The sequence below is a fragment of the Varanus komodoensis genome, unplaced genomic scaffold, assembly GCF_004798865.1.
Source record: "Varanus komodoensis strain SLA01 unplaced genomic scaffold, ASM479886v1 scaffold4, whole genome shotgun sequence".
Lineage (NCBI taxonomy): Eukaryota > Metazoa > Chordata > Lepidosauria > Squamata > Varanidae > Varanus > Varanus komodoensis.
In genome coordinates this window covers 47,395,341-47,421,052 of record NW_025335941.1, presented here as the reverse complement: position 1 = coordinate 47,421,052, position 25,712 = coordinate 47,395,341, and the positions used below count along the sequence as shown (strand labels likewise).

General features: G+C 40.7%; 1 protein-coding gene across 5 annotated transcripts in view; it reads right to left on the bottom strand.

The window, feature by feature from the left end:
* Nucleotides 1-6,383: 6,383 nt before the first annotated feature.
* The window catches only part of SPATA13 (spermatogenesis associated 13), a 101,336-nt gene continuing 82,007 nt past the window's right edge, over nucleotides 6,384-25,712 (bottom strand). For all 5 annotated transcript variants that reach the window (XM_044442064.1, XM_044442065.1, XM_044442067.1 and 2 more), the window contains 7 exons: nucleotides 24,254-24,439; nucleotides 22,695-22,874; nucleotides 21,003-21,235; nucleotides 13,700-13,829; nucleotides 11,986-12,358; nucleotides 11,234-11,308; nucleotides 6,384-10,850 (listed from right to left, as the gene is read on the bottom strand). In XM_044442064.1, the coding sequence (XP_044297999.1) occupies nucleotides 10,672-10,850; nucleotides 11,234-11,308; nucleotides 11,986-12,358; nucleotides 13,700-13,829; nucleotides 21,003-21,235; nucleotides 22,695-22,874; nucleotides 24,254-24,439 (1,356 nt within the window). In that variant the 3' untranslated portion in view covers nucleotides 6,384-10,671. The remainder of the gene's footprint in view (nucleotides 10,851-11,233; nucleotides 11,309-11,985; nucleotides 12,359-13,699; nucleotides 13,830-21,002; nucleotides 21,236-22,694; nucleotides 22,875-24,253; nucleotides 24,440-25,712) is intronic.

Below are 25,712 nucleotides of genomic sequence, written 5' to 3'. Positions count from 1 at the left end.
GAGGTAGCAAACATCCATCCAAACTAGTAGCTATGGATAGTTTTCTCCATCGATTTGTCAGATCCCCTTTTAAAGCTCTCCAAAGTGCAAAGAAGTACCTCCTGTTACCTGTCCTGAATCAGCTTCATGGGATGGCCCCAGGTTTTAGTATTAGGAAAGAGGGATAAAACGGTTGCCCTAGCCACTTTCTGTACCCTCCTGAGACGTCTTCCCTTACTCATTTTTTCCTAAGCTAAACCATGACTTTCCTCCTAGGGAACTTGCTTCAGCCTCTTGATCACTTTAGTTGCCCTTTTCTGCAATTTCCATAGCTCTACAATATCCTATATTAGACACGTTGACCAGAACTGTACACAATATTCTAAACATGGTTGTGCCATAGCTTTGGATAAGCCGGGCAGTATGAGTTTAACTGTCCTATTTTCAATCCCATTTCAATCCCATTCCTAACTTGCCATTTACCCTTTTCACAGCAGCCACACACTGGCTTGGCATTTTCATGTGGCTGTCCACCAGAACATCAGCATCTTTTTCCTGGCCAGTCGCCACAGGATTAGATCCCTTCAACCTATGCATGAAATTGAGCTTTTTTTTTTTCACCCCGTTATGCCTCATTTTACTGACACTGAACGGTGTTTGCCATTTGGATGACCACTTCCCTAGTCTGGGGAGACTATTTTGGCACTCCCCATACAATCCAGTGCAGAGCAGTGTTGGAAAGGGACTGGGTAGAGCTGGGTTCAAGGACCCACTCAATCATGACTGACTCCTAGTCTAACTTACCTCACAGGGTCATTGTGAGGATGCAATGGAGAGGGAGAGGGAGAGAAAGATGCATGCTGCCTTGAGCTTCTTGGAGCCACAAGCAAGATGTTACTGGGATAAATAATTAAATAATAGTGACAGCTATTCCCATGGTATCTTAAGTGTAAAAAGTTATTCTGTTAATGGAGAAAATTTAGTACAGCTTTCCCCAACCTGGGCCCTCTCAGATGCTGATGTGTTACAGTACATCAGACATTCCGGCCAGCATGTCAGACTATTTTACCTGGGAATGATGGGAGTTGATCTGGCAGGTATCCGGTTGGGGAGGCCAGTGATACTCTGAAGGCGCCTAATTCCAAGAGGGCTTTGAAATTATGCGAAAGGCCACATACCTCTAATCTAGAGGTTGCCTGCAGTGTTTTAATGATGATATATGCACATGCTCATCTCTTAAACTAACTTAAAATTTCCAGGGCACAGTAACTGGCTGGCTCATTGACTATTTAAAACAATCTGATCAAAACAAATATTCTGAAAAAAGAACTGAAACACAGAGACGGCTAAATAGAATTCTACAGCAATGGGTGGAGGGACACACACACACACACACACACACAGAAATATAAGACAGTCTAAAAGCTTGACAAATCAGAAAAGCCATTACCAGATGCTGAAAACCCAACAAGGAGGAAACAACTGGGATTTCCATGGCAGAGAGTTGCATAATCTGGACACCAGCAACAGAAATGCCCCGTCCTGCATTCCAGCTCACCAAACATCTAATGACAGGGGTCTGTGGAGAGTAAGGCCTCTGATAAAGAGTCTGGTGGGTGGAAGAAGAAGGTGCTCCATTTTGGTCTTAAACCATTCAGCCTGCTCACATAGCGTGGGCATTACATCCATTTGTCATTGTCTTTTAATCTGCACACCATTTCCTTTTAGTTTTCCTGCTGAGCACAGAATAGGATCACTCTACTGGGGCAATTGCTTTTTACAGGAGTGTGAAGTTTTAGTCATAGTTTCTGTTTGTTACATTTGTATCCAGTCTTTGCTCTAAGGATCTTATTGGTACATACAAGAACCTCTTCTCCATGTTATCCCCACAGCAGCCCAATGAAGCAGGTTACATGGAGAGGCAGTGACTGCCCATAAATCAGCCAGTGAGCGTCTTGGCAGTGTGGGGACTGGAATCTGGGTCCCCTGAGCCCCAGTGCAATACCCTAACTGCTAGACCACACTGTCTTTCAGAGCAGGGGTCAGGATTGAAGCCATTGTTATTCAGTCGATGGAGAAAGTTGTCTTGACAGAGAAAACCAATCCCCCTGCTTTCTTGTTATTAGTCAGTCTAATTCCAGGTTATGGAATGTGCTCCCTGGAGAGGTGCGCCTGGTGCCGAGTATATTCTTTTCAGCACCAGGTTAAAACCTTTTTATTTAATGGCTATTTTAAAAATCAATTTTATCATTAACAGTCGCTTTTTCATTTTTTGTTTTTATTTTTATATAATTTTACTGTTACTGTTTTATTGTTTTAATTCTATGATGTAGGCTGTCCCGAGATACCATGAGGGGACGGCATATAAAAGTTTTAAATAAATAAATCATTATTATTGACATTAATATTATTAAATAGTCACTTGCATATAGTTTCTTAGCCATTGCAGTGTTCGTTTTGCACTTTGTAGGAGTCATCTTTGGTGCTGAATTTCACCCCTGAAATAGATTCACCATCATGGAGCAGCAGGGAAAGCTCTGATAAAGCTCAAAATAAGAGCTGCAGTAGATAAGGAGCCCCACTGACCTAGGAGTCGCTATCCTCCGCTAGGGATAAGGCAGTCCCATGTTGCTCTGTGTTCTTCACACATGACAGATTTTCAAAAAGGAGTTTATACACTTGTTCCCTGTAGATTCCCTTGCCTAGTTCCAGATACAGTTTGCACTGAAGTCTTACCTTTTCCACAACTGCCTGGGCATCTTGCGCATATACGCAGAGATCATAGGTGAAGGCAAAATGAGGGCAGCTGTTGGGTTGGTTACTAAGTTCCAAACACTGTTATTCAGTCTGCAGGCACATTCAATGATTAATACAGAGGTTAACTGCAAGATGTTGGAGTGGAATGATCCTAGCACTTAAATATTAAACAGTGTATGATGCTTTGTCTGTTTTCTATTCTAACCCCCAAAGTTCCTTGTTATTGATGGCACAACATTGCACCCTGATGCACCCACCAACAGGGCACAGTCATCCCAAGCTGCTCAACAGGGGCTGAAAAGTACTACTGTCGGGTGGCCCTGTATCCTGCTTTCCAGAGGCAGTCCTTTGTTGCGAGGCTTCCTCTAGCAGAAGAGCTGACTGGTTTAAGGGTCTCTTTAAGAAAGGAACCCTAAGAAAGAGGGTGGCAGTGGCCTTGAATTGTTCATTGGCTCCTGGACAGAGGCCAAGCAGGCAGACAGGTCACCTCATTGCAGCCATCTGTGCATATAATTAGCATATACAGATGTTCAGCCAATCTGTGCCTTTTTGGGGTGATACATAAGCAGTCATCCAAGCTGTTCCCCTTCAGCAGTAGTGTGGGTCCTTGAGCTTCTTTGTGCATACCTGTGTGCTGTGGTGTAGTGGCAAATTTAGAAGTGGAGGAATCCCTTCATGATGGTCAGAGCCACACCTCAAAGTCCCAGCCATCAAAGCCCTGCTCCCAAGACATACTTGTTTCTGAGATTATGCAACCTATGTTCATACAATAAAGATGAGCTTTGTCACTTGTTTGAATTTTTGTTGAATAATGAATGCAAGGAAGGTGGAGGACAGGAGATTCTGGAGGAATGTTGTCCATGGGATCGTGATGAGTCAGGCACAACTAACAACAACAATGACTGCAAGATAAATGTATCTCTTTTTGAGATTAGTCAATAACAGCTTCTAGAAGTTATTTCTTATTATTTATTATGGAGGAATTATTTTTCGAAGAGAATCCTTCAGTTGTCACTTGGAAATATGAGCGTTCTGGAGTTAGTTGCTCAGTGGCTGAATGTCTGAGGAAGGGCCAAAATCTGACCTTTGCAAAAGAGGACGGGGGAAAAGAGAAGATGGAGGCAATCTTTTACTCCACCTGAATCTCCTCCAGGATAATGTGGTACCTTTTCCAGGAAGCAGGGGGCTTCATTAATAAATAATCCCTTTCCCAAATTAGCAGCTTGATAGTTTCAGGGGTTGAGAACCACAAAAACATGAACTAGTCTCCAACTATTTTATTGCCATCTTGTGGCCATTCTAAATATTACAAATACTGTTCTCACAGCATAAACAAACTATGGAAGTCGCTATCACAAGATGTAGGGCTTCTCCACACGAGGCATTATTGTCCCCTTTCGGAGTCTCTCCAATATTTTTCAGACTTTTCGTTTGGTTATTGCTGTGAGGAAAGTCTGGTACTGAATTTTAAATTGCAACTACAGGAACGAAGCCTTATGTATTGTTGGATATGGCAGCAGTACCATAGCGCCACCTCGTGCTTGGTTTATAGAATACAGAGAAGCAAAGAAATAAACACTTTAGGGGAAAAAAGCTGTGTAAGGCTTGCGACACAAATGGACGACTCCTCCTCAGTAAAGAGCTGGGATAAATTCACATAGAGAAGCTGGTAGTGATGGGCACCAATTTAGATGGTTTCAAAAGGAGGTTAGAGAAATTCATTGAAGGTAAGCTTATATCAATAGATACCAGTCTTGTATTGTAGTATTGTAGATACTACAATATCCATGCAAATGAGTTTATAATTTCAGGCACTGGAGGCAAGGTGATGCTTTGCATCAGTTGCTGGGTAAGAAGGTTGGGAAGGTGCCGTTGGTCTCAGATCCCACTTATTGGTTCCCAAGGGTGGCTGGTTGGCCATTGCTGAACAGAATGCTCTGCATCCTTGAGATGCATCCTTGGTGTGATCCAACACACCACCTTTTATGTTCTTAAAACTAGTATTTTCTTAAAACGAGTAAAACTAGCAAGGCCAACCCAAAAGTAATCAAACAGTGTGGAAGCATTTGATTTTTCTAGAATTCTTCATCAGAGAAGATGGTAATCAACAAAGCCCCTGCACACACCCCCAAAAAGTGGGGGTGGGAATTGGTTGATGCTGAAGCTGTTTAGGAAAATAGGAGTCTGCGCCATTGGCCCATTTAGCCCTGTATTGTCAACACTGACTGGCAGCAGCTCTCCAGGGGGCAGCAGGTTTTCCTTGCCCTACTTGGAAATTGAACCTGGGGTGCTCTGCTATTGGGCTAGTCAGTCTTAAGACAGAAGGAGCTTGCGGACATTTGAATTAGGGGCTTTGATGGTTTCAGGCTGCTGGGATGAAGAAACAAACGTTGGTTAATCTTCCATTTTTGAAAAACAGAATCTAGTTCCTGTTTGGACCCCTCACAACTTTTGCAAAACTCCCTTTGGGCTGGTTTTGTGCAGTATTTTTTGCACGAAATTGTTCTCTTCCTGGTCTTTTTATCAGTCAGGTGTGCCAAATGAGATTATACACTAGCTACATCTGTTAAATTTGCATGCATGCGCATGGACACACAGAAGAACCTCAACTTCTGCTGGTTCAGCTGCTAGGTTTTGACTTAACCTCAGCTGACCTCAGTCTGAAACAGAAGCTGTAAAGTGCTTCCTTTAAGTGAAAATACATGGTTTAATGGGGAAAGGAAAAAAAAAAAAAAACCCCAACAACAGTATGCAGAGATTGCTAGGATGTATGGTAAGAACGAATCTTCTGTGAAATTGTGAAAAAAGAAATGTGTATGTACAGTACACAGTGTTTGCTACTATTTGTGGTTTCAGGCATTGCTCAGGGGCTTGGAACCTACCTTGAGAGGACATGGGGGGCTTGCTGTACACACACACACACACCCCCCCCTCTTGGTGGGCCCTGATCTGGCTTAGATCGCCAGCAGAGGAAGGGAAGTTTCACCCTTTAACATCAATTTTGCAGATGAAACCTCCTCGCTCACATCCGAACTGTTATTTTTTGCCAGGAAGCAAGCCAGTACAGGTACAAGCAGTAGCTTCCTTCTGCAGTCTACAAGAGTTTTGTGGCTTTTGTTGGAAAATGACACATACTGTCATTTAATCCGTACTGTAGACCTGGATTAAAGTGGCTGCAGATTTTGCCACAAAATTAAGATATAACTACGATAATGTATTTAGTATGTCTTCTAGTTTTTTTCTGTAGAGTTCCCTAGTTTGGCATTTCCAATTTGCTACTTCTTTTCTCTGAAAACCATGTCTCAAGCCCAAGCCCAGTTCCTTCTGAGTATATTTTGATGAGCTAGTGTGTGAAGACAAAAGTCACCTTATTCTCAGAGCATGAAAATAGCTCACCATTCCATCTCTTTTAATGTGGTGTCAGAAAACAGACATCAGCTGGAACACACACACACACACACACAGACTTTTCTGTTGTCGGATATTCACCTCCAATTAGTTAAAGCTCATGTATAGGATTTCATACACAAACCTTAAAACTGTACAGTGAAATTATGTAAGACGTACCTCAGAAGTGTTCATTTCTCCATCTTAAAACATAAATTAGAGCAAGATAAAAGGAACATACATTTATATTTCATGTTTGCAGAAAATAGTTTTTATATAGATATAAAAAGCACATCGAATGCAAATAAAGCTGGCAACAGTCACTTCACAGCAAATAGATGTGATAGTAAAAGGAATCCTATACATCAAATTTCAGCTGTCAATAACCAGGTCATTTTTTTCTGAAGCCATGACCCCTAGCTTGCAACATACACAGCAGTACACAGGTGTTAAGATGCTCAAAGCATATACAGAAAAAAAGATGTTACAGAACACTGGTCAAAATAAAATATACCGGCAAGTTAAACAAGTAGCCCTAACATATACCAATAATGTTAAATTACAGCATCATTCCAAAGACATATCCCATACACACTGAAAAAGGCAAATTGACAAAAAATATACCATTTTAATATGGCTGAAGTCCTTTGGCTCAAAATCCAAGCTAAATTTTTAAATAAAAATCATAATGCCCCACACAATGAAATGTGAAATATTTCAGTTATTAAGCTCCTTCACTTTAATATTGAAATGTAAGCCACTATTAAAACTCACTTATTTGCACAAGGATTATACTAGTAGCAAGCCATAGAAGCCATGGTTCTAGCTTATCCCAAGAAACAAGTGTGCTTTTTGAGGGAACCATTTAAAAAAGGGGTGTCTCTTGTTAAGCTGAGCTTGAGTGACTTGAGGCACCAGTTGTGGTCAGTTATCATAATACAGTTCTCAATACTGAGTTGCCAGATGTTGCTGGATTACAATTTGTCACCTATAGCCAGCATGGCCATTGATCATGAACAGAAGCTGCTGATGAACATCTGGGGACCCAAGCTTCAAATCACTGCATATAATAAAACAGTGCACAGGTTTCTGTGGAAATTAAGAGTTCAATTCTTACTTCCGTTTTGGCAGCAGGGATGGTAGTGATATACAAATTTAAAGCAAACTAGATTATTAAAAATGACATGAACATGATGAGAACCTAATCAAGGCAAGCTTATGGTGAGCTGCAAACACAATTTTCTTAAATGTATAGCGGATTTTCACAAGGTCCTGGGCCAGGATGTAAAGAACCGTCCAATTAATTCTGCATATCCAAAGTAGGGCTGGTTTTGTATTTTTTAAACAGCAGCCAACCATGGTGCAATTGTCAAACAAATCTGAAAGCAAGGAGAGTTGCAAAAACCAGTTTGTAATACTTCTCAGTGCAGAGGGAAAGACACCCCCCAACCCCTTTAACTAGTTTGAAGTAGCTCTTTGGCTCCCAGCCAGCAATACTATATTGCTTTTCCTGGGTAATGCCACTTTGGTTGAAAGTATTACATGTATACCAACAGACTTTAAAGAGTCTAAACCCAGTCTATTTTTCCGGCCTTCAGATCTTCCAAAGTCCAAACATGTCTAAGCATTGTGATTTACTACAGTAGCTAGCTCCAACATCTGAAAAACCATTTACAAGTGCCAATTTCTTCATACAAAGCAGAACTAGGTTTCAAGAAGTAATGGTGAAGATAATTAGCTAAATCACTTGGACTTGCAGAGTACTGTACATAACATTGTTCCTGAGTAAGCTAAATAATGATTTCCCTCTCTTTGCAATATGAGAGTTTCCTGAAGTAATGTCAGTGCATCTACAGGCAAAGTCCAAAGTGTTCTTTGCTCCTTTCCAGTGCTAAAATTGCAGCATTTCCTGGAAGGGAAAGACACTGGGGGCAAAGGCCCAAAGTTACCTAGGACTATCCTTGGTTTCCACAGGGTACTGTACTTCTGAAGGGGCGGAGGGAGGGGGGGAAAGAGAGCTGGGAGTAGGACCAATGTTTCTCCTGTTGCCACAGGTTGCCTACTCTCATCAGGGCACATTCAGCAAGCATCTTTATGAGAACAGAACAAAGAAATGGTGGGAGCCATTCTGCATCCTACACTCTATGAAGGGCTGCTCAATTTAACACCATCCAATTAATTACCGAGTTGTACAAACTCTATCCACGGTATGGGCACTTGGACTGAGACAGACACTGCTATGGACCAGTTCAGTCTTGAAGCTTCTCAGGTTTTAGCAACTGTATAACAGGGGAAAAATCCAGAATCAAAGTGGCATCACAAAGAAAAAAGTATCAACCTGTTTTAAAGCACTTTTTAAACAACTGAATATTTGCTGCAAGTAAAATGCCAGTCTATAATTCCACTTTTCCAGTTCTCAGTGATATCATTTACAAAAGTTAATATTGAAAGGCAAGCAGTGACGCTCATAGCATGCTGGACAAAGCAGCCAAGCATCAAGGGTTTTTACAGACATTGCTGAGCTATGTACAGAAGGCATATCTAGCATGCCTGTCCTTAAAAGCTATCACTTCAGTTTTAAAAGATCACTTTTACTATAGGAAAATGCAGTACAAGAACTTAATTTCAACATCCTTCCTCAGTGAATAAATCTATCAGTACGTCAGCATTTGTGTCTTATCAGATAATAAGGCTTTTATTGTCTATTACAGACGCTGCCAATCAAGTTAACAATCTTTAAAACCATCTACAGGGATATCAGCCTTCCTCAGCCTTTGTTTGAACTAAGACCTCCACCATCCCCAGTCATGCTGGGAGATGTATAATGTGACACAGGGCACTTGGCTGAGGAGGGTTGACATATGCTATGACACTATATGGCTAAGCTTTGGACCACTTAAGTCTCAGTTCAACATAAAACAAGATTCTGTCATCTGTGTGCATGTGGGTGGGGTGGGGAGACACAGAAATAGAAATTCAGAATCAAGTCCAAATGAATTCAAAGTTATTAACTTTCCAAGTAAAAGTACATAGCAGTGCAGCCAAATATGTCTTTTACATTTCACATTGTGATCAAGAAGCCTGGCTGCTGCCCATTGTCTTTCATGTAGTTTAAGAGATTTACTTGCAAAAAAACTAGTTTTCAGTCAAACAAATTTCTGAATCTACTTTCTGCTATCCAAAAACATCCCTGATTATATTCTGCCAACTGGAAACCATATTTGAAATAGAGCCCGTTTTCCACTTCATCCTTTAGATAACATATATTTAATATAAGTATTATATTACCACTTGGACGTGGGTGGGTATGGGAATAATATGTGCCATGTGACAGTTTCCTTAAGGTCAAATACTTAGTAAAAACTATGCTAAAACAAATTTCACAGAACAGAACAAGGCAAATCAAAACAAGATACAATTTTAATGTTCCATAAACAGGCCACAGTTGACCTGAATTTTAATTGAAGTTTATTTCTGATGCCATTGCTGGTCCCTGTACAGGATCCTCTTGACATCACTGCAAAGAAATGATCACTAAGGAAGTCTCTCACGTCACTGATGTATGCAATAATAACCAAATGCCTGGAGACCTTTTCTGGGGTAACACAAACTGGATGGAATCGGTATTTTTACAAGATGTAGTGACAAAACCCCTTTTGAGTTAACAGTCTCTTAGATTCTTATTCTTCGTACAGTCACATTAATGCCATTAAAAACAGAGAACACTTCAGCTGTTCATAGTGTAAAAAGTATGGATACTGGAAATTACGGAAGCAATTTTCACAAGCTGAAACATTGTTGGTACCCACATAAAATGAAATCACTTTCTTGAAATGCATATAAAGCATGCGGCCAAGTACTGTTTTTGTAAGAATCAACTCATGATGCATTGGGTCCTTCCTTCATTATATGCAACAACATGGGAAAATCTATGTTCATGTCACCAAGGTAACATTTTCTTCCATTTTGCTAGGAAGACGCTAAGGCTTTTCAGGAAGTCCTATTCCCACTTAGTTAAATTAACAGAAAAAGTGTACTCAAACAAATAGAAAGGACTGAAGTTCAGCAGTTCTTGCAGAAATGTGAGTCTGTTCCCATGAGACATTTACCTGTCTGACACCTCTTTTCCCAACACACTATGTTGGGGTGGGGGAGGAAATGCTTTCCTTCCTATTTCTAAATTTGGCCATCAATTCATTATTAAGACAAGCAAAATGACCCAGAGATTTTAACCATTCCTTTGGTACAAGTACAACATAAACAGGATGCCACTGTCTAGGATAGCAGCAATTTCTGCTTGTGACTGAATGACAGGTTCCTTATCAGGAATGTTTATTGACACTGGGCAACATTTGCTTCAGATGGCAGCCTTCTTTGCTCAACCGCCTGTACTTCATTCTTCTCCATGAAGGCTGTGGTGGAAGGTTAGAAGGAGCCCAACTCCTTCCCTCCAGAACAGAATTCAGGGTTTTCAGCTGGACCAACAAATTCTTTGCTGGCAATTTGCCCTCCTTTATTCATCCTTCTAGTCCAGGGACCTCCAGGCATTTATTTCTTGAATGGTGTCAGTTTGTTAAAAGTGTGCCAGAAAAGTGATGGCTTCCGTTTTGGTTCTGCTAAAGCAAAGACCTGCTGTTGTGGAATGCTTGTGGGCACAGTTATGTGACGCTGATGGATAGGATGTAAACCCTGATGTGGTGGCACTGGGCGCCCACTGTAGCCAACACCTGGGAAAGAAAGCATTGAGAACAAATGTGAAATGAAAGTGTAAGTACAAATACTGAAATTGTGTAAAGGGCCAGTTTGCACAAGACATCTTGCTCTATGCCCAAGCTATCCTAAAGGTCCATAGCGATGCACTCATACAGATAAATGTCACATGTGAATTACCATAGTGATAGCCAGGAGCAGTATCTGCAATTGCTTTGCCATTCCAACCACTGAGCATATGGAAATGTCTGTTAGCTGCAGCTGTCATTGCCTGGTCTGTGTGTTACCACCTTTTCCCATGGCACCCAATGACAGCCAGGTTTCCTCCTATGAAGGGTAAAATACCTCATGCGAACTAGTTTTCAGTCATGCAGGGGGAAAAGATTATTTACATATTAACCTTTAATCTTTCCATGTCTTGACTTCCGTGCACTTTGCATGGCTTGCTTTTTTTGGTTTTCTGAGATCTCCATTCCTATATTTGGGGGTAAATAATCTGTAATTAAATGGTGTTCCAAATATTTTATTGCAATAAATTTTAAAGTAATAACTAGTGAAAATATTATGCAAATGCATTTGGTTTAATGGCACAATCCAAAGGGAGGGGAACTACAGCTTAGTAACAGAGGAGATACCCCATCGAAGTGGCAGAGCACACAGGGTCTACCTATGCTTTGTGTAAACACAGCCCCAGATTCAGTTTTCTGGGGGGACTGAGAAAGACCGCTGTGAAAGCCTAGGGGGCAGTTGCCAATCAGTATGAATGACGGATAAGCAACATGAAACCTCCTTGTTGTTTTCACAGGAGATCCTGCCCCTCCAGATTTGCTGCTGTGTCAATGGCAGCAAAAAAGTGGCAGCAAAAAAGTTACCTAATCCACTTCTGGCTCTGGCTCAGCCCCACTCCCGGCTTGAGCCCCTCCCACTACTGGCAGGCAGCTGCCGAGAGCTTATTCCTGAAGGAACATGACCCTGGTTCCCTACTTCTGAATGGTGGTGAAATACTTGCTCAAACAATTAAAGCCATCTATGTGGTTCTACTAAATAGGCAAATAAGTTTTAAAAGTCATGAAATCCACCAAGAACAAAAGGAAAAAGAAATAGATACCAGCTTTGCTCTACTACTTTCATTTAGTAGACAATGATACTTACCCATTTCTTTGTCTTCTTGCACTCGTCTCCTCTCATTTGCACAAGCCTCCAGCCACCTTTTCTTATCACCTGCCTTTTTACAAAAAAATAAATGAACGTCTTCTGTGGCATGATTTACAATTTTGAAAGCATTTTTTACATTGATATTGAAGTCCTTGTCTCTGCCATCTTCAATGTCCAGAACCTCCACCTCGTCCATATCCAACCGGCCCTTGTAGTATAGTATGTCCCTTCTCAATAGATCTTTCTTACAGAACACAAGTTGGTGGTCAAAGAGAAAGTAAGTCCTTTGCTGGCTCTTGCCTTGCTTGGAGATTCTGGTCAGTTCTCCTGAGTGGATCAATTCTGAGCTTCTACCTAAGACATCTTGCCCCTGAAATATTTCCATGAAAAAGAAAGACTCAGGATTATTTTCTTGTATGAGTACCATTAGCTTAATTAGCAGTATGAGTAACTTACATGGAGATCTTAGGCTTGTGGGTGTCTCATTGGCCTGAGCCAATGTAGTTCACACTACAAATCAGAATTAAGTATGCTTATGAAGTTCATGGAAATCTGGGTTTAAGCAAACTTAACTCTCTGCTGGAGTGTAGATTTAAGCCCTATTCAGTTGCTGTCCTCCAACTCCCACCTTGGCACACAATTACCTTTGCACAAGGGAGCAGGGACAAGCCTGTTGGCCTCACTTCCAGCAGTTGCTACACAATTTTAAATCACTTGGAAAATTTACAAGAGTAGAAACAGCTCCCCACTTCAGACATTCAGACCTTGACACATGGGGACCGCAGAGCAGGGACACATAGGAAGCAGAAATGCCAGCAGGCTTGTTCCCCTCTGTTTTTATAGTAGCCATGTGTGTGTGAAGAACAAGTTTTCCCTTCTCTGTTTCAACTATGTGATTAAGTGATCACTCTGTTGCTAAGAGAATAACTTAAAAAGAATTTAAACATACATCATGGAGCAGAGTCTTTCTAGTAGTTGCCCCGGTATTCTTAAATTGTTCTCCCCTCTAGAGACTGGCTTGGCCCCATCGCTTGCCTCCTTTTGGAGGCAGGGGAAAAGAACACTTCTGTTCTATCAGGCTTTTGGGGACTCTGCTAGTATGACTTGTCTTTTATGCCATAAACCTGCTTGTGAACAAACATTATTTACAGCACTTAACATTCTCTAATTAGTTTTTAGAGAAACTAATTTCTCTAAAATGAATCAACAAGATGGCAATCAACAAGGATTATCTCGATTCACATGCAATTTGCTGTTGTTACATGCTTTCAAGCTGTCTCCAACTTATGGTGACACTATGAATGTGAGCCCTCCAAAAAGTCCTGTTCTTGACAGCCCCCCTCAGCTCTTGTAAACTCAAAGCTGTGGCTTCCTTTATGGAATGCAGGCATCTCATATTTGATCTTCCCACTCTTCTCTTGCCTTCAACTCTCCCTAGCATGATTGTCTTCTTGAGTGAGTATTGCCTTCTCATGGTATGCTTGAAGTACAAAGGTTCAGTTTTGTCATTTTTACTTCCAGGGAAAGTTCTGTTAGCACAGGATATTAACAAGGCTCTCCTCTGGCACCATGTTTTCAACTGCTCAATTTCTTCCTGGTAGCTTTTCTCACTGTCCAACGTTCATACCCATAAATAGTGAATACAAAAGAAGGTAGCTGCCAAATATTCCATGTCTTCAAGCTTTACAACATCCTGCAAGTGCATCCTTACCTCCCAGCTGACGATGGACACTTGCCAACGGGCAATTTTGTCTATACTTTCAAGCCTTCGTTTACGTTCATTGATCAGGCAGGCAACATTCTTCATGGTTTCATATGCTGCCTTTATATTGTTATAATCACTGCAAAGTGAAGGTAAGCACAAGTCAGTCATCCAAGCCAAGTATTTTACCACCTTCTTAACTGCATGCCTGCAAATCTAGCCACAATCAGAAACACAACAGCAGACTAGCTGAACTTGGATTCAGAGAGCCAGTTCTCATGCCACAACATGGTGAGAATTAATGCACTTGTTTTTACAGCACCATTTTACTTTATACTTCCCCTACCAACAGTTATGTGCTGGCACTGTTTTTAACCATAGTTACACTAATCAAAGTTAAGGACCTGTAGTCCAGTCTTTTAGCCTTGGGGTAAATGGGCTAGAAACTTTATGCTAGAAACTAGCAACAGATTTCTTTAAAAGTTATGAGAATAAAAACAGTTAACCTTTGGGATCACAAACCACCCAAGTCTTGCCTACATGATGCTGCTTTCAGTTAATAATACATTGATTACCCTAGGTCTGGATGATTGTGGGCACTTTAGAAACTTGTCTGATAACTTTCTGTTAAGAGAAGATTTTGTTTTAGGGCTTTTCCATTCCAAATGAGGTTTTTATTGAGCCATCTCCCTGCCTCAAACATAGATTTTATTGGGATATTTGTGTCCTGATATTATCATCTTCTGTTTGTAGTACAGTAAAACCTTGGATTGCGAGTAACTTGGTCTGTGTTTTGCAAGATGAGCAAAATTTTTTTCTAAATTTTAACTTGATAAATGAGAGATGTATTGCAGAATGAGTATTACATGCGCTTTGCCTGCTCAGTGTCAAGTCACAACTGAGCGCTGGTTCTTCTCTCTCTTGCTGCGGGTGTGAGTACAGCATTGTTTCCCCACCCCCCAAGCATGCCCACTTCAGATTTTTGTGATAAAAATAGTTACAGAATGGATTAACATTATTTACATTGGACCTTATGGGGAAATTCGCTTTGATATACAAGTGCTTTAGATTACAAGCATGTTTCCTGAACGAATTATGCTCGCTATCCAAGGTTTTACTGTATTTTCTTATTTTACCATAGATTTGTCTTTTTTCTTAATTCAAAACATTAAGATGGAATAGTTGCACAATGCCTTTGTAGTGCTAGAAGCTGCTCTTCAAGTATGTTAAGGAATTACTCTAGCATTTAAGGGCCCAAATTGTGGTTTATTTGGTTTATTGGTTTAAGGGCTATGGTTTATTCTATCCACAGTGCAATACTATAGATCTACTGACAATTAAATCCCACTGTTCTCAGTAGGAATTATCCCATAGGAAGCATGTTTAGGAATTCAGACTTAATTCGAAATTTTGGTACAGCTTCAAGATACAGCAAGCAAGTTCCCACAGCATGGCAACCTATCCTGAGTATAAGCGAACGTAGTGTGGCTTGTTTGCAGATTAGGCTACTTTCCTGGTCAATGTCCTTGTGCGTTTCAGCTGTCAAATGGTAACAGATTGCTAAGGCAAGCCTGCATATAGGCTGAACTGTGGACATTTGCCATGTGTCAGTTCAATGTAATCCTCTCAGTTTCTAATGATGAACTGATACTTTTCATTGCTCCTTTTGGATTGTGGTTCCCTGACAACTATCAAAGAGCCATAAGGCGGGTGGCTCAATGGGATGAAGTAAATGAGATTACATTGAAGGGGATGCCCCATCTGATCAGCCCCATTCTTCCACCTTTATGGATTTTTTTACAAAATTAACCTACTCGGAAATGTGAGCTTTTTTCTCTTTTTGGACAGGGAAGTAGAGAGGTATATATAAATATCATACCTGGACTAAATAGAGAAGAAATACTTATAGATTTCAAGGCTCATATATACATGAGTTTTTGACAGTTTTTAAAAGAAAAAGTTTCTTTTAAAACAGGATTTTTCACAGGACTAAACAGGGTTTTCTGACAGGAAAATATCCAACCACATAATCTGTGTATTTCCTTGTAAAACAAATTAACAAAAAAGGACACCAGACAGCATCCAAATGTATTCTTAATCTTTTTATTATTATTTTTGGATTGGTCATGTGTGCACACTTGATAGCCTAGGGCTACGAAATTTGCATCATTTCTCTGAAATTTGCAAATTTCTGCTCTGTTGTGAAATTTGCAACATTTACCTTTCACATTCACCGTGTGTATAGAAGGAACTGGCTAGCATGAGAGGAAAGATGGTGAAACCTGAAAACAGCTGCAGGAAAAGGAGCTTTTTGGGTGGGTGTAATGTGTAGCAAACAAAGCCACTCTTTTAAAGTTATTCCCAAATGTGGAGGATGAAATTGACAAAGACACAGACAAGCTATTGGGATGCTGCCTAATAGATAGGCAGGAGCACTGTGTAAGCTCTCCCAATTCTGTTGTTGTTAAATTTGCAAATATATTCATAAGGGCTCCAAAATTAATTCCATTTGGCAATCTGATGTGGGGAGTGGGAAGAGTTTCCCGTGGTAGCTGCCAGCTGCAGCGGACCCACTGCAGAAAGGGTGCTGATATAGGGACTAAGGAAACAAGGAGTTTTCCTGCAAATGCATTTAGGATACATCCTGGGAGCCAGTGGAAGGGCTGAAACCACAGAAAGACACAGCATGCCCTGTCAGCTGTTGGGTTAGTGAGAGAACAAGGAACTCACGGTAGCTTAATTTCAGGGTGGCTTCAGGGAAATGCTCTTAAGCCAAATAAGACTCTTAGATTTATGTCAGTATAAAGCTAGAAAATAGTATAGACCACTAACTCGAAGGCTTGTTAACATCTAAATACAATTTGAAATGAAAAAGAAGATTATAGTGTGTGTCTTTGTTTTTGTTTGAGCTGCTACAATTCCTTTCTTTTAGCTCATCCTCTATTGTAGGTTTCATTATCTTTTTCCAGATGTCATGCAGCAGGTCTGCCTGTCATATCTTGTTGGCATTTCGCTGGTTGTTTGAAATTTGTGTTACATTTGGCCCTAAAGATGCATTTTTTAAAAAAAGACATTTGAAATGTAACAGTGCAATTCTATGGCTGCTTGTTAGCATCTAGCTAGCCATGGGATTTTTTCAAGTCCCATCTCCAACCTCAAAAACTCACTCTGACACTGAAGGTGTAATACTGAGCTCAGCATGCTGTCCCTTTTCTTGTAAACAACACAGAAGAAAATGCCAGCAGCATGTTACAAACATGACCTTGGAGAAAACGATGAGTGGAGGTCTTGGAAGAGTGAAGGGGACCAGTGCCGCCGCAAACAAGGCATCCTGGTAGCACCCTGGCCTCCTTCCCTCCTGCTCCAAGATATAGCAGTTAGTTGTAACTGGGAGGAGAGCAGAGGCAGCTTTGCCTCTGTGCTCCTGCCCTGCATTGGATGCCTGTAATCCTCTGAGTTCAGAGGCTTACAAGCATCCCAAACTGACTGTGCCCTAAACAGCAGCAACAAAACAATCCCACAATTTTGATATATTGAACAAGTACCAATATTCCAAGCTAGATTTTCATGAATAAGATGTACTACCCACAAGTCTGAAGAACTGTCTAAACTATGTTTTAACTGAAAACATTTAAATAAAGGCTTACCATTTCCTATCCATTCTCTTTGAATGTTCATTTTCCTGCTAGGGTTTTGGAATTTTAGAAATTTAGTGGGAAATTGTAAATCACAGAAAAAAATTAAGTGTTCTGATTTCATTAAATACACACATATGGGAGGTAAGGAAGAGTGGCAGTACAATCTTTCTGCTGTTGCTAATCTGAATTCCTCATGTAAAGCAAAGACAATTGCTCAAACAGTAATCCTTTTGTGTATTCACAGAGTTCAAATGAAATTCTCGACTGAAGGGAAATCTCTGTTCCTTTCTGCACAAAGCTAAGATGTTTCTTTTCATGGAGATTTCTGAGATGACAGTGAACAAGTATTAAGGAATAAACTTGGAGAAGAGGGAAATAGACAACAAAGCCACTCTCCCTCCCACAAGAGTCCCACTCAATTGAATCATGAGCATTGCTAGGCTTTGGGGTGGGAAAGTAGAACTACTGAAGAGGATTACAGCAGTGGAGGACAGTGAAGTGCCATCAGCAGCGCAAGTTCCAGGATTAATTACATATTAACCAGAACTCTAAAGATGATCTTGCTTAATTGGCTCAGTGTCTGAACATTTTCGCAACATGAATGAGAGTTTGCCCTTTCATCAATGATGACGTTGACAGTGTGCAGCAGCTGTTGAAGCTTGTTTTAGATTTAGAGTAGGTTTTCTTGACTGTTCCCTTTTTATTCATTGCACATCAACATCAACTGGGGGCAAATGTATTGTGTATCATAAGAACTGTTTCAAATAAACCAGTAAGTAAGGCATATCTGAATGTATAGAGAAGGTCACATGTTTGGACACATTAGAAGTAGTTCCTGTTGGTATGTTAGTCCATGTGCAGAAAGTTCTTGATATTGGGAAACTTTCAAATACACAATCATCCATGTTCCTTCTGAGGTGATGAAGGACTGTACCACCTAGCAAATGTATTCTCTATGTATTTCTTCAATAATACTTATATACCACTTACCGTAACAAAATCTCTAAATAGTCTACATATAACATTTACATGTTTCTGTTTGTTGTACTACATAAAATTTCAGGGATGAAAAGGCCACAAACTGAACTTCTCAATTGTGCACAGACACAAACAATCTCAAAACAGTTTACAGTTTGCATTTCTTTCAATCTGTGTATTTTTGTTTTGTTTTGTTAAGCTGACATATGCTAATTGTCCTTGTAGTACAGTAATGTCTACTGACTAGCAGTGGCTCTCCAGGAACTCTGGCAGAGAAGTTATTCCAGTTAAAGGGATCAGGTAATTAGTGACAGGAGATTCCAGGACCTGACTCTGGGAGTTTCTGCATGCAGAACACCTGTGCAGTTTGGTGGTTAGAGTAGCCTTTCCCAACCTGATGCCCACCATACGGCCTGTGTTTAAACTCCTTTTGGCCCCAGCCAACATGGGCAGTGTTAGTTCCAAACATTTGGAGGGTACCATGATGAAGAAGGCTGGCTTACAGTATTCGATTTGGACTAGCAAGGATTTCTAGATGGCCTCTTAGCCTAATTTGCCGTACAAGGTTTTTGTGAGGAGCACAGGCTGTAGGCCTGTGGTATAGCCTATGTCCTTCTGTGATTAAGTTTTCCTACTTTCCAATCCTACAACAGTATAATTATTGCAAAAAGGTTAAACATCAAACATCCTGTTCATGAAAATGACAAGCAAACTCCCTATGAATGTAGATAGAAACACAGAAACATAGAAACAGAACGAGTTAGAAGGGGTCTCCTGGGCCATCCAGTCTGATCCCTGGCTCCAGCCAGCTCCACTCATGATATGCCTACCATGTGCATGTCCAGCCTATCCTTAAACACTCTCCCCGATGGGGCTTTCAACCACTTCCCGTGGAAGCCCATTCCATAACTTAGGGGTCCTACCCGACAGGAAGTACTTCCTGGCATTCACCCGAGCTTTTCTCCATTGGAACATGTCCAGCCCTCATCTGCAGAGGGAAAAGGGTCATGATCCACCTCTACGTGACACCCCCTCATATACCTGTATGTCACTAACAGGTCTCTTCTGAGACTCCTCTTTTCAAGACTGAAAAGACCCATTTCCCTCAGTGTCTCCTCATATGGCTTACCCTGCAAACCAGCCACCATCCTTGTGGCTCTTCACTGCACTGATTCCAACCTTGCTATATCCCTTTTGTAATGAGGGGTCTAGAATTGAACGCAATACTCCAGCTGCAGGTGCACCAGAGTTGTATCGAGTGGTAGTAATACCTCTCTCGATCTAGAAGCCACACTTCCGGCTATGCATCCAAGGGCGGTGTTTGCCCTCTTGACTGCTACGTCACACTGCTGACTCATGTTTAACCTGCAGTTGACCAGCACCTCAAGATCCCTTTCACAAGTGCTGCTCTTCATCCAGTTGTCCCCTAACGTGTACTTATGACAATTCCTATGGCCCAGGTGCAAGACCTTGCATTTATCCCCACTGAATGCCATCCTGTTGTCCCTGGCCCACTTCCATAGTCTATCCAGATCCTTTTGGATCCGGAATACCTGCTCCTCAATTGTGGCCACTGCCCCCATTTTAGTATCACCTGCAAATCTTATCAGCAGACTAGTCACCCCCTCTTCCAGGTCACTAATGAAAAGATTGAAAAGGATCGGTCCCAGGACAGAGCCCTGGGGAACCCCACTCATCACCAACTGCCATCTCGACAATTCCCCACTAATAGTTACCCTCTGCTTGCAGTCCGTCAACCATGCCCTAATCCATCGGACAGTGCATTGGTCTATCCCAAAACTCCTCAATTTCTCAACCAGGATATCATGTGGTATGTTGTCAAATACCTCGCTGAAATCCAGGTAAACTACATCAACCACATCCGCTCCAACTAACCACCTTGAAACCCTGTCATAGAATTCCACAAGGTTCATCTGGCAGGATGATAGCTAAGGCTGTACAACAGGTGACCACGTATGTCCATCCCCCATGTAGTTCTACATCCAGGTATAACCACGATAACCAGTCTTCCCCAAGCTGGTGCCCTCCAGATATGGCAGGGCTGCAACTCCAAATACAATGCAAGCTGTAATCCAACACATCTGGAAGACACTATATTGGGAAGGTGGCTGCAATCAGTGTTCCTCTTCATTGAACTATTCAGATATTCTGCAAGTTCTGCATTCCATTCATGCTAATAAAATGTGTACTAGACATGTTGTGCAATCAATACAGCCTTCATTTTAAGTATTAAATGCAGAGTACTTGCACTTCACTTAGTTAATCTCATTAAGAAAAAATTAAGTAATATGTGGATTGTTGTCCAAGGGTACTTTGTTGATCTAAGTCAGTCTCCCGTAACCTGGAGACCTTCATATGTTTGACTACAATTTCCATAATCCCCAGACAGCACAGCATTTGGCCAAGTGAATGCTACCAACAAAAAAGCTGAACTTACCCTCTATTAACTATTACCCTCTAATAGTTAACCTCTATTTTGTCCACTTATCAAGACAGTTTAGAAGTAGTATTACTTCTTCTTCCACTCTCTGACAATTCACGTATGAAGAGGATATACAGATCTGAGTTAGTGCTTATGGAAACCGAATGGGTGGGTAATAATTCTTTTGTGTGAATCCGGGAATGTCCCCTTGGGAGAGAGAGATGGCTGGGTGCACGTATATCATTTGTCTTACCTATGATCTTGAGTTGTGTACTTGAGTAACTCTGCAAGCTGCAAGGGATATTTACAGATTTTTTGTACAGGTGTGAGAAGAAAACCATCAATGGCAATGTCGATCATTTGCTGAAGCAGGCGACAAGCCTCAAAGAAATGGCGGTACTTTCCCTGTTTCATTAGGTTGGAGAGCTCAATGCAGGCACCGGGATGATTGTTGCAGTACTCAGAGTAGATAGCAAAGCCTTCTTGCTAAAAGAAAAACAGCAAAAGTCTGGTTAACATATTGAAACATGCTGCCTGTATTTTTAACGTATCAAGGAAGGGATTAAAAGGGGTGTTTTCTAGTCCCCACACAACCAACCCCTTTATCCTGTGTTTCTTCCACACTGCTTGGAATTTCTCAGCAATACTGATGACAGACAAAATACAGATGGACATGGGAAGAGAATTCCACCCCCTACTATACACATGCACTCCTCATTCTGCTTCCCCTTTCATATTTTTCATCTGAAAATTCCACAGAAAGAGAGAAATGATGCAATGAAGAATGAAGGAGAGGTAGTTTCTCACCCTGCCCCTCAATCCTGAAATGCACGCATGAAGAAGATGGACACAAAGGGCTGTATGAAGGAGAAGGAGACAGGGAAATTCTCAGTAATACCACAAGTGAGAAGGATTTGGGGATTGTTGTAGATCACAAGCTGAATATGAGCCAACAATTTGATGTGGCTACAAAAAGGGGAAATGTTACTTTGGGCTCTATTATCAGAAATCATACAATGTACTGGTTCCCCACTGCACAGCACTATCTAGTCTCATCATGAGTACTGAGTCTAATTTTGGGCACCACAGTTTATGAAAGATGTGGACAAGCTGGAAAAGGTTCAGAGGAAGGCAACAAAGATGATCAAGGGACTGGAAACAAAGCCCTGTGAAGAAAGATTGAACGAACTGAGCATGATTAACCTTGAGAAGTGAAGATTGACAGGAAATATGATAGCACTCTTCAAGTACTTGAAAGGTTGTCATTCAATGGAGGGGCAGTATCTCTTCTCAATCATTCTAGAGTGCAGGAGATGGAACAATGGGCTCAAGCTACAGGAAGTGAGATTCTAGCTGGACATTAGGGAAAGGTTGCTGACTGTTAGAGCAATGTGACAATAGAACCAATTTTCTAGGGAAGTTGCAGAGGCATTCAAGAGTTATTTATTTATTTATTTATTTATTTATTTATTTATTTATTTATTTAAAGCTTTTATATACTGTCCCATTACTGACATCTTAGGACTGTTTACAACAAGCTGGGCAGTCATTAATTAAGAATGTTTTAATACGGAGTCCTGTACTGTGTGTGTGTGTGTGTGGGGGGTAACCAACAGGCATCCTGGCCCTTTCCAAATCTAGTATTCTAGGATTCTGTATGAAACAAAACAATTAACTAAGTTTCAGGTCATGAGGTATGGCCTTATTCTAGCCATGGCAGAAAGACCTATCATAAAAGTGATGCTGGTATTTGCAATTGTTTTTGTAAAAGAATAAAAACCTGTTTAGATGGAGGAACTGTAAAACTGGGGAGATTCCTTAAGGGATGTACTGGGATTCAATTCTGCAATGTTATCATACTGTTTTCAGTCCTGGCTTCAAGAAAACCACCTTTCTAGCATAACAGTTGTTATTCAGATTAAAGCTGTAGCATTAACCAACTTACATGCTGAAGAAAGCAGGACCCTATTTCACTTAAGTGGGGTTCTTCTTTGTTGTACTGCTTCTCTAGATCTTTCAAAAACTTTCTTTGGAATTTGTAAATGTCTTCAATATTTCCAAATATGGTATTTAGTTGGGCTTCAGTGAACATTCCTGTATGTTTACGACACTGCCGAATGTACCCCTAGAAATGACACAGCACGACTTTTAATATTTGTCAAAGCAGTAAAAGAGATTAAGAAAAGTGCTGCATTGAATAATAATTTATTTTGCTTGCCAATGCTAAAAATTCAATATTGACCCTTCCTTACTTCTCCTTTGCAACCCTTATTCATAGGGAGTAATAATGCTAAATGTTCAATAATCAATCTCCAAGTTCGTGGTAGAACTAATGTGCCAAGCATCCCCAGACACCACCTCATATACTAAGCCTATAATGAGAGTAATCATTCTGCTACTCATTTCAAGCAAGTAACAATTGCTACAAGAGAACATCTGAAAAGAAAACTGCAAGTGGCTGCCAAAGTGCAGTATTACATTTCCCAGCCAAGAAACACAAGTGCAATGCCATGGTAGCTGGACTCATGCCTTGGTCTTCTTGAAAGAAAAACGTAGCCGTGTTGTGAAAAAGGTAGCCATGCATGTGTCTCCCGTTTCTCCACTTTACTATTTGATCAGTTGCTTTTGTAAGATGAGGAAACTTACTTCTGTGAAGGACCAGTAATGTATAAGAAAAATCATTCAGAACTAGGGCCTGCAGTGTGCTGTGGCTGAACCAATTAAGCCAGAGCCATGGCTAATTGAGTAAAAGCTATGATCTCAAATGACAGTAACTGTGACAGCCACAAGAGAATTTTACCATGCAAATGTTAATTGGAGAAGTTTTACTACTAGTGAAATCCCCCAGAGGCTCTGGTACTTGCATTGCATTTTTATGATTTGTTTTTATGGATTGTATAAACGGCCCAGAGAGCTTCAGCTGTGGGGTGGTACAGAAGTGAAATAAATAACAATAAAAACAACCAGTTCACCAAATGGTTAGAGGCATGAGCATTAATTATTGGTTCTTCTCTCTCTGCCTGTGTGTCTATTTTATCACTACGACGACGACTGCTGCTATTACAGTTATACCCCACGTTTGCCTTCCCCACTTCCCACCTTCCCCTTCCTCCCCTGCCTTCCTCAGTCTGATCTTTCATCTGACCTCTATTTTTCTGTAGTATCAGGACATTCTGTTAGCCTTTCCCCCCTACTTCTCCTAGTACTCTGTCTGACCTCTTTTTTCCCATACAAACGGATGGCTCAGTACTTTCTTTATTGCCATTTCCCCTGCTCTGGGTGCACTGTGTAGCGATGGGACAGCATTTCTCTCTAACGAACACACAACAGAAGAGGCAGTCCTGAGAGGTAAGAGCATGCCCACAGCACCTGAAGAGCTGGGCAACACTACAGGTCCCTACCCTGGCCCACCTATGTCCCATGGGTTCCTCATCCCAAGAAAGAACTTGTTCTCCTTTCATAAAATAGGTATTTTTCTCTTTCATTCTTCTCTTGTATTTTTACCTCACAGATGTCCTTGAGGTGTTTGATATAGATGCGTTCTGTATTCATTATTTCTTGAATCACATTCGTTCTCATCTGATCCTTGTTTTCTGCTATTTTTTGGCGGTGCTTTTCAGGGTCTGCATTTGATTCTTCATCTTGGAGACTACCACAGTTTTCTGTAAGCTCTTCTTGATTGACCCGAAGCTGGAATCAATGAGGAAAAACAACAACAACAACAGTGATGAAGAAGTACATTTGTAGATAAGAGAGCACTAGAAACACAAAGTTAGTCACTAAAGAGCAAGGAATTTAAATTGATTTTTAAAATACACATTAAAAGTATGTGGTACCGCCTCTAAGACCCACATGGTTGGATTAGATCAGAAACAGAGGCTATGTGTTTCTTGTCTGCAGGAGGTCTCAGCTTCACCTCCTGGCATCTCATTAAGAAAGGACTAGGGAAAAAGGGTGATAGGAAAAAGACTTTCTGAGACTTTAAAGAACATTTGGCAAATAGAGCAGATTAATCAGTGGTTCAGCTAGAGATGGAACATGAAGTCAAAATTCAGAGTTCCAGAGGCCAGGAGTGGGGAGGAGCAAATGAGAGCAGGAAGAAATAAAAGTATCAGGGCAGCTTTCATCATCCACTGTTGCTGTTCCTTAACTGCACCACTGTAAATAGTAATGGGCTAAAATGGACAAATAATCTGTCATGGTATAAGAGAGCCCCCTATGTTCTTTGAGGTTACTCTACTTGAAGCCCCACTTCAATTAATTAGGATTTATTCAATCTTGGAATTCAGCTCACAAACTGTCTGCTGTCCATGCACGCACGTTCTGAAGGAAAATAAAAGCCAACTTTTGTAAATTTTATTCTTTGGTAATCTGGAGGAAATTGTTCTTCACTACAGAGGCTAATCAGGCAAATGGCTATTTACAGCCTTGTACCTTTGTATATTGTCACTGCAAACACATCTTTAAAAAAACTTCCTGAATTAACCTTATTACACAGATACCATGTGAATGCACTGTAAGTGGAAAAAAGCTGACCATCCTTAAAATCTTGATTAGGTACCCATCCTTTAAGTGCATTGATTTGGATTTTGAAGAAGTAAATGAGTCAAGCAGTGGTTTTAAGTCATTTGTTTTCTAAAAGTGTAGATTAAGTGAGTTTAAAATGGCTAAGATCAAATGAATGATCTAAATAGAGGTTCCCAATTAATATCACCCTGTCTTCTATAGAGATACCTTTTAACCTTATACTAACTGCTAGCTTTTATTGTAGTCTTTTAAAAGTGATTCATTATTTATACTGTAAGTTAAAAATAACCCCAAGATTCAGCAACTTGGAACACTTAGTATGTGGGTATTTGATGGCACAAAAAGCCCTGTGCCATTCAAAAGATTACTTCAGGAAAGGAAAAAGTTGGTTTTGATTTCCATTTCACTGAAGCAATAGTGTAACATACTAACAGTC